The sequence below is a fragment of the Trematomus bernacchii genome, unplaced genomic scaffold (assembly GCF_902827165.1).
Source record: "Trematomus bernacchii unplaced genomic scaffold, fTreBer1.1, whole genome shotgun sequence".
Taxonomy (NCBI): domain Eukaryota; kingdom Metazoa; phylum Chordata; class Actinopteri; order Perciformes; family Nototheniidae; genus Trematomus; species Trematomus bernacchii.
In genome coordinates, this window is record NW_022987835.1 from 9,568 (window position 1) to 19,491 (window position 9,924).

A 9,924-nucleotide genomic window follows, 5' to 3' on the forward strand; every position below is an offset into this window, starting at 1 on the left:
ATCTATACATACGATCAATGGGACCCTCCCTGAAGCTTTGGCGACCGCCAGAAGGATCTTTGAAAGACTGAATTTATTTTGAGCTTGCATTGGTATTGTGTTCATGTTGTGTGTTCGTGTGAGGACACATTGAGTTACACTCTGGAGCCACTTGGAAGCAAAAAGGACGGGGGGGGGGGTTCACTCTGATGCAGACAGAGAGGAAGAGGAGGAGGGAGAGGAGGAGGGAGAGGAGGGAGAGGAGGAGGGAGAGGAGGAGGGAGAGGAGGAGGAGGGAGAGGAGGAGGAGCGATGATCGAGAGCAGAGGCTGAGCAGCTCTCAGTCTCTGCTCAGCGCTCAGTGCAGCAGCTGCTCTTCCTCACATCTCGTCCTCCTCACATCTCTTCTTCTTTCTCTCTTTTCTTCCTCCTCATATCATCTCTTCCTCTCATCTCCCCCTCCTCCTCTTCCTCCCCCCTCACATCTCCTCTCCCTCCCCCGCCATGCTGCCCTGGAGGAGGAAGACGCTGGTCCTGGTGGAGGAGGAAGGACGGAGTAAAGGGAGGAGCTTCAGCTACAGCTCCATCCTGTCCTCGCTGCTGCGCTCCTGCCCCTCGCTGCTGCCCGCCGGACCCCCCCCCTGGGTGGGCCGCCTCCTCCACAGCAGGAGGCAGAAGGTGGAGCTCAACAAGGAGGAGCCCGTCTACACCGTCAGGTACATCTATCTATCAACTATCTACTTATTTTCCTGACGACTTTTTACTTTCTACTTCTTACATGTTGAACCCAAATACCTGTACTTTCTACTTCTTACATGTTGAACACAAATACCTGTACTTTCTACTTCTTACATGTTGAACACAAATACCTGTACTTTCTACTTCTTACATGTTGAACACAAATACCTGTACTTTCTACTTCTTACATGTTGAACCCAAATACCTGTACTTTCTACTTCTTACATGTTGAACCCAATACCTGTACTTTCTACTTCTTACATGTTGAACCCAAATACCTGTACTTTCTACTTCTTACATGTTGAACCCAAATACCTGTACTTTCTACTTCTTACATGTTGAACACAAATACCTGTACTTTCTACTTCTTACATGTTGAACACAATACCTGTACTTTCTACTTCTTACATGTTGAACACAAATACCTGTACTTTCTACTTCTTACATGTTGAACACAAATACCTGTACTTTCTACTTCTTACATGTTGAACCCAAATACCTGTACTTTCTACTTCTTACATGTTGAACCCAAATACCTGTACTTTCTACTTCTTACATGTTGAACACAAATACCTGTACTTTCTACTTCTTACATGTTGAACCCAAATACCTGTACTTTCTACTTCTTACATGTTGAACCCAAATACCTGTACTTTCTACTTCTCACATGTTGAACCCAAATACCTGTACTTTCTACTTCTTACATGTTGAACACAAATACCTGTACTTTCTACTTCTTACATTTTGAACTCAAATACCTGTACTTTCTACTTCTTACATGTTGAACTCAAATACCTGTACTTTCTACTTCTCACATGTTGAACTCAAATACCTGTACTTTCTACTTCTCACATGTTGAACCCAAATACCTGTACTTTCTACTTCTTACATTTTGAACCCAAATACCTGTACTTTCTACTTCTTACATGTTGAACCCAAATACCTGTACTTTCTACTTCTTACATGTTGAACCCAAATACCTGTACTTTCTACTTCTTACATTTTGAACTCAAATACCTGTACTTTCTACTTCTTACATTTTGAACTCAAATACCTGTACTTTCTACTTCTCACATGTTGAACTCAAATACCTGTACTTTCTACTTCTTACATGTTGAACCCAAATACCTGTACTTTCTACTTCTTACATTTTGAACTCAAATACCTGTACTTTCTACTTCTTACATGTTGAACCCAAATACCTGTACTTTCTACTTCTTACATTTTGAACTCAAATACCTGTACTTTCTACTTCTTACATTTTGAACTCAAATACCTGTACTTTCTACTTCTTACATGTTGAACCCAAATACCTGTACTTTCTACTTCTCACATGTTGAACACAAATACCTGTACTTTCTACTTCTTACATGTTGAACCCAAATACCTGTACTTTCTACTTCTTACATGTTGAACACAAATACCTGTACTTTCTACTTCTTACATTTTGAACTCAAATACCTGTACTTTCTACTTCTTACATGTTGAACCCAAATACCTGTACTTTCTACTTCTTACATGTTGAACACAAATACCTGTACTTTCTACTTCTTACATGTTGAACACAAATACCTGTACTTTCTACTTCTTACATGTTGAACTCAAATACCTGTACTTTCTACTTCTTACATGTTGAACTCAAATACCTGTACTTTCTACTTCTTACATGTTGAACCCAAATACCTGTACTTTCTACTTCTTACATGTTGAACACAAATACCTGTACTTTCTACTTCTTACATGTTGAACTCAAATACCTGTACTTTCTACTTCTCACATGTTGAACTCAAATACCTGTACTTTCTACTTCTTACATGTTGAACACAAATACCTGTACTTTCTACTTCTTACATGTTGAACACAAATACCTGTACTTTCTACTTCTCACATTTCCCAAACAGGCTGGTTCCTTTAGTTTGAATGTGTGTTTGGTGGCGTGATCATTATTCTTTAGAGTCATTGCGTGCCTATTGATTTGAACACGATCCGTGTATCCATCATTTCCTGGTCTTCTCTAAAGAAGAGGGACCAATGAAAACGTTGTCATGTTGCCGTTGTTCAGCATGGAAACATTCATTAGCTAACAATGACATTATTGTTCTATTAATATAAAGGGAGGTCAGGTACTCTTTAAAACAGCTGCTAGTTATGGGTACTTTTTACTGAAGTACATTTCAAAGTTCTTTACTTTGACTTGAGTAAAGAAGTTTAGTCAGTACTTCTACTTTCACCAGAGTACTTTTAAACACGAGTATCTGTACTTCTACTTGAGTTAACGATGTACTGTTGCCCTCTGTCAGGTACCTAGGCAGCGTGGTCACCTTCACGGCGAAGGGCGAGGACTGCACCCGGGAGGCGGTAGAGAGGATCTGGGCGAGGAGCGGCTTCGGGGAGCAGAGCGTGAAGATGAACCTGAGCGTCGGAGCGCACGGCCTCCGCCTGAGCAGCGACAAGAAGAAGAAGAAGAAGAATCCGGCGCACCTGTACTCTCTGAGCCGGATCACGCACTGCGGCGCCGACCCGGCCCGGACCCGGATCCTGGCCTGGGTCTACCGACACCAGGTGAGCACATCCTCTACTCAAGCAGAAGTAGAGATATTCCTGTTTAACAATACTCTGGTAAAAGTAGATTTGATCACGACGGGGGAAATCAAGTCCATCTTAAAGGACAGAGAACAAGAATCCATTGGTCGATGTGATTGCTCTTATAATTGAAGGTGTTTTCAAATTGTGCCAGTTTTTAATGTTTTATAATAGTTTCTTTTATTTGCATATTGACTGGTTAATGTTTCATTGGTGTTGTTCAGCTGTATTCGTCTGCCTGTATTGTTTTGTGTTCATTTGTTGTAACTTTGTTCATGCTGCCCTCTTGGCCAGGTCGCTCTGGGAAAACACAAACTTCTTTACTCAAGTAAAAGTAAAGAAGTTTGGGCTTTGAAATGTACTAAAGTAAAAAGTACCCATAACTAGCAGCTGTTTTAGAGAAGACCAGGACATTATGGATACACAGAAAACGCAGATTTGGGCCAGGTCATGTGATTTAGTGTCCATGGGCCAGGTCATGTGATTTAGTGTCCATGGGCCAGGTCATGTGACTTTAGGCTCGTTTGAGATGAGCTGCGTCTCGCCTCGAAAGTAGGCGAGAATAGCCGATGGCAGCCGGGGGCGGTCTCAAAAAGCTCGCCTGAAGTCGGACAGCTCGGAGTCGGCTTGACTCGGTTTGCAAAGGCGGAAATTGCGTTGGCGTTCTTCGTTGCAGATGATGAAGTGGATGCAATAGAAATCCCACAATTATGATATCACTACAAATGAATGACTCAAGTGTCTGTTCATTTGAAAACAAATCAATACAAGGGGGGTTAAATCCTACATGTAAAAGACAGAACCACTACTTTTCAAAACTACTTCTGTCAGTAGTCTTGACTAGGGATGGGACCGATTAATCGAATGTTCGAATATTCGAAATTATTCAGGTGTCGAATAATTATTCAGGTATTCGAATATGAGTTATGAATATATATATTTTTTTATCTCTCTCTCTCTCGCGTCCGGTACTTCACTCGCGTTTATGTCCAAATCCATCAGATCTAGCTAGTTCTAGCTAATCAAATCAAATCAAATCAAATCAAGGTTTATTTATAAAGCACATTTAAAAGCGATTTTTGGTCGGGCCAAAGTGCTGTACATGTAATAACTACAGTCACATAAAAACACATTTCTATAATCACAATAAAAGACAATAAATTACAACAGATATTTAAAAAGAAAACACAGGGTTAAAGTCAGGAGTCGTGCTCCGCTCTGACTAAAAGGCCAGGGAGAAGAAGTGTGTCTTAAGAGTATATTTAAAGACCCCTAGGGTCTGGGCCGACCTCACATGGAGGGGCAGAGTAATGCTATGGCTGCTGCCCCTGCCTACACGCAGATCACTCAGACTCAAACCTCATCTTATGCCCAAATGCGCTCCGCAGCCGTTGGGAGGTTCCGGCGCTAACAGTTCATGAGCGTGCTCCCCCGCCCCCTGTCAACACTCGCGACACATGAGTGGCCAGCCTAAACAACAATAAGCGTTGCTTGGCAACCGTGTGTGGCGGCAAAGTACATAGACATTTTGACAGGAGAGATTTAGTTTTGCCGGTATTCAACATATTTGACCAGTCATAGTCCGGTCATTATTTACACTCTAAGAAGAGTCCTACACAACAGACATGGCGTCAAAAAGGAGTAATGTGTGGAAAGATTTCGACCAGGTTAGTGAGTGCGGTGTAGAGTGCAAACTATGCCAAATTAAACTTATATATATACATACTATACCTTGCTATACCTGAGAGGGTCTCCTTGCTATACCTGAGAGGGTCTCCTTGCTATAGCTAAGAGGGTCTTCTCTACAGCTGGCCTGATTGTGAATCCGCACATGAAAGCTGTAGGCCTATAGCTGTCAAACTGTGATCACCAGTTCAATACATTTGACAAATTCGACTTGGTTTCTATACTTATTTGAACATGTATTTATTTATTTCCAAAAGTTATTGAAACATATGTTTTCGAAAAAAAATGTTAGACATTTTTTTTTTATGGGATATTTACATTTCGGTTAACCGTTTTTTGGGGGGTCGAATATTCGAATATACATTTGCTTTCAAATTCCCATCCCTAGTCTTGACCAGTTTGCATTTATAAAGAATGCACAAATGTGTTTAATCGTTAATGTCAGATATGTACTAAGTACATTTGTTCCTGCTCAAGATTAGATTCAACTTGATTGATATTGCACAGATTACAGGAGACAACGAAATGCAGTTTAGCTTCTAACCAGGAGTGCAACAAGCAGTAAAGTGAAAAGTAATGTACACAATCTACAGAATAAAATATAGAATGAAGGTAGGGGGGGGGCAGTTCCATGGACACACTGGTGGGTGAGGACGGAGACCTTGAATTCTATCCTCAGTTCCACGGGGAGCCAGTGTAGTGCTTTAAGGATGGGGGTGATGTGATCATATTTGCGCACCCTCATCAGGATCCTAGCAGCGCTGTTCTGGATGTTCTGGAGCTTCTGGATGCTTTTGTTAGGGATCCCGATGAGGAGTGCGTTGCAATAGTCCAGCCTGGAGGAGACAAAGGCGTGGACCAGCTTTTCGGCGTCAGACAGAGCGAGTGTGGGGCGGAGTTTGGCGATGTTCCTGAGGTGATAAAAGGAGTTCTTGCACAGCTGTTTAATGTGAGCCTCAAAGGTCAGATGGGCGTCCATTTTCACACCCAGGTTGGTGACTATTGAGGAGAGGGTAATGTCCTGGCCGGAGAAGGTGATGGTGGTGATGGTGGTGATGGTGGATGACCGAACCTGGGGTGCCAACTATATTGGCTTCGGTCTTGGAGCTGTTGAGTTTCAGGAAGTTTTGCTTCATCCACGCCTGTATCTCCTCCAGGCAGGCAGTGAGTGTGGGTGAAGGCAGGGCTGCAGAGGAGGTGAAGGCAGGGCTGCAGAGGAGGTGAAGGCAGGGCTGCAGAGGAGGTAGGGTTGATCCTGAGGTACAGTTGGGTGTCATCAGCGTAACAGTGGAATGATACTCCATGTCGGCTGATGATAGAGCCAAGGGGGAGCATGTAGAGTGTAAAGAGGGTGGGGCCGAGAACTGATCCTTGAGGGACACCACAGGTGACGTTGTGGGTACCCGACTCTGCCTCGCCCAAGGAGACGTACTCTGTTCTCCCGGTGAGGTAAGATCTGAACCAGTCAAGGGGAGAGTCAGAGAGTCCGATGGTGGAGGAGGATGCCGTGCAGTGAGATCGAGGAGGATGAGGAGAGTGGGAGAGCCAGCATCAGCCGTCATCAGCAGGTCGTTGGTGACCCTGACCAGGGCAGTTTCTGTGCTGTGGCCTGAGCGGAAACCAGACTGGAACTTCTCAAATAGGTTGTTGGAGTTTAGGTGGTCCTGGAGCTGAGCAGCAACTAGTTTTTCCAGCACCTCTGACAGAAAAGGGAGGTTGGAAATGGGTCTGTAGTTGGCCAGAACTCCCGGGTCAAGGGAGGGTTTTTTGAGACGAGGTTTGATGACAGCGGTTTTTAGGGCAGAGGGGACATGGCCAGCCTGGAGAGAGAGGTTTACGATCTTAGTGATCATGGGGCTCATGGTACAGATGTAAGATTTCACCAGAGCTGACGGAAGGGGGTCCAGGACACAGGTGGAGGGCTTCATCCTCCTAACGATGCCCTCAACCTCTCGCTGAGAGATGTCCGTGAAACAGCGAAGAGGCTGGGTTGTCCCAGGCTGTGGGTCAGCAGTTGGAACTGGAGGTGCAGAGGGGCTAGAGAGGAGGGAGCGGATGGTGTCAACTTTGTTTATGAAGTAGGCGGCGAAGTTGCTACACTGCTTCTCAGTGGAGTCGGAGTGTAGAGGACTTTGGGGGTTTGAGGAGGTGGTTTATGGTGGAGAAGAGTTGCTTGGAGTTTCCAGTACTGTTGTTGATGATGGAGGAGTAGTACTGGGACCGTGCATCTCTGAGGGACTGTGCGTAGGCCTTCTGGTGTTCACGATAGGCTAACCGGTGAACAGTGAGTCCTGAGGCCTTGAGCCGCCGCTCAAGGACACGCCCAGCTGTGTTCATTCTCCGCAGCTCGCCGGTGTACCAAGGGGCTGAGCGCAAGAAGGTGACCATCCTGGTTTTGAGGGGGGCGTGCAGATCAAGGAGACTGTTAAGGGACTGGTTGTAATATTCCACTGACTCATTTACTGATGAGAAGTTGGCGGAAGAGAGATGCTGGAGGTCCAGGGTCATGGTGTCCGGGTTGATGTTCCACAGGTTCCTGAAGCGGATTTTGCGTTGGGCTTGCTGAGTGGGGACTGGAAAGACAGCTCCATAGAGATGGTCTTGTGGTCAGACACCCCCAGGTCATACACTAGCAGATTGCTGATGGGGGCGGAGTTTGTGTCGAGCGTGTGGCCCTTGGCGTGTGCGGGGACATCAACATGCTGTGTCAGATTGAGGCAGTCCAGAAGTAGCAGAAACTCAGTGGCAAAGTGGCAGGAGGGGGAGTCGACGTGAATATTAATATCTCCAAGTATGATGATATTGGCAGAGGTTGTGCATAGCGTAGTGAGAAGGTCTTGTATCTCTGGGATGAAAGCTGAGTTGGGTTTGGGTGGCCGGTAGATCAGAAGTATTGTCAGGGGGAAGGGGGGTTTACATTTAAATGCAAGGCATTCAAAAGAGGACAATACAGGCAGGGGCAGGAGTGACAGTTCCAATTCCTTTCGGTAGATGACAGCTAGGCCTCCACCACGACCAGTGCTGCGGGCTTTCTCCAAGTAGCTGTAGTCAGGATATATAGTATAAAATATATAGATATTAATTTAATGATGATAAACATTGTGGAACAATGATGAAAAATATGAATGGAAGTGGCGACGTCAAACTGACACAAAACAACAACACACTTTAGCCGAGCCAATGGAGAGCTTCATCTCCAGCACGGGGTAAAACCCACCAATGAGCGCTCAGCTCCAGATACCAGCGAGTCGTTTCCCATCAAGCATTTATCTTCCTCAGCCCGTGGAGAGAAACTGCGCCGCCTCGCCGCGCCTCGCTCTCAAGGCTGCCGGCGTCTTTGTCCCGCAATATTTCAACGTCTCATGTAGTCGAGCCTCCAGAGCAAGTCGGACAAAATGACTAACCATCATGCAACGCACTAGCAAGACGGCGGTCGCAATTGCGCAGGTCTGCGTCGGTCTCGCTCGTCTCAAACGAGCCTTTTGTGTCCACGGGCCAGGCTAACACACGTGATAGAACGAGCTACATTTCAGAAGCTTGTTTTTGTTGCTAAAGGTACAATTCAAGCCATTTAAGAATTAAAATGCTCAGATGACCTTTATTACATTTAACCTGTTGTGAAAACACGTGTTGATCAAATGTATATGAAACAAATTAGATAAACATCCGTGTGACACTAATGTCACAATTAGAAATATGATAATGATCTGCTCAGTTAATTTAGATGATTCAATGTTCATATATTCTATATTCTTCAGTGCAAAGAACGTTCAAACACATTTTTACCAAAAGATCCTCCTCATTAATGAAGTTATAAATAAGAGTTACTTTACCATTAACGCCCAATGGGACATGTATGCCCCTTCTCAGATCTCTGACACTAGGGGGCGCTACTTGTCAGAAATGTGTTCTAGGTGGTCTATTTAGTCTAAATGATGTTCCCCTTCATTTCCCCCAAAGTAGAAATGTGTCCAGGTTCTTCTGGGTGAAGTAACTCAGTGTTTGTGCTGCAGGTGAGGAACCTGGCGGTGGTGCTGCGCTGCCACGCCGTGCTGCTCAGCCGCCCCGAGCAGGCGGAGGCCGTCTCCGTCAGCCTGGACCAGAGCTCCTCCTCCGCCTTCAGCGAGTTCAAGAGGCTGAAGAGGCTGAGCGACCATCGCCACGTCCAGACCCAGCTGCTGGGGGGGGGGGGTTCCTCTCATGCCCCTCCGCAGGGTCCTGAACGGGCAGTGCCACTACAGGACCCCTGCTGACAGGACGCTCTGCTCCATCACTGAGGAGGAGGAGGAGGAGGAGGAGGAGGAGGAGGAGGAGGAGGAGGAGGAGGAGGAGGAGGAGCAGAGGAAGGTGTTCACCACCAGCACCCGACCCCCACACAGCTCCTCTCACAGCTCGACCCTCAGAGACATCGCCCGCCTGGAGCAGTGCCAGATCAACTTCGTGAGCGACAACAACAACAACACGTTCACCTTCATCACCTCTCTGGTGTGAGAGACACAACAACAAACACTTCACCTTCATACCTCGCTGGTGTGAGAGACAACAACAACAACAACAACATCAACAACAACACGTTCACCTTCATCACCTCGCTGGTGTGAGAGACAACAACAACAACACGTTCACCTTCATCACCCCTCGCTGGTGTGAGAGACAAACAACAACAACAACAACAACAACACGTTCACCTTCATCACCCTCGCTGGTGTGAGAGACACAACAACAACAACACGTTCACCTTCATCACCTCTCTGGTGTGAGAGACAACAACAACAACAACAACATCAACAACAACACGTTCACCTTCATCACCTCGCTGGTGTGAGAGACAACAACAACAACAACAACAACAACAACACGTTCACCTTCATCACCTCTCTGGTGTGAGAGACAACAACAAACAACAACAACAACATCAACAACAACACGTTCACCTTC

General features: G+C 45.7%; 1 protein-coding gene across 1 annotated transcript; it reads left to right on the forward strand.

Moving 5' to 3' along the window:
* Positions 1-483: 483 nt before the first annotated feature.
* fam43b (family with sequence similarity 43 member B) lies at positions 484-9,477 on the forward strand. Its single transcript, XM_034152756.1, is given in 4 exon segments — positions 484-695; positions 3,018-3,279; positions 9,000-9,169; positions 9,171-9,477. Coding segments are annotated over 4 exon segments (951 nt in total).
* The last annotated feature ends 447 nt before the right edge of the window (positions 9,478-9,924 follow it).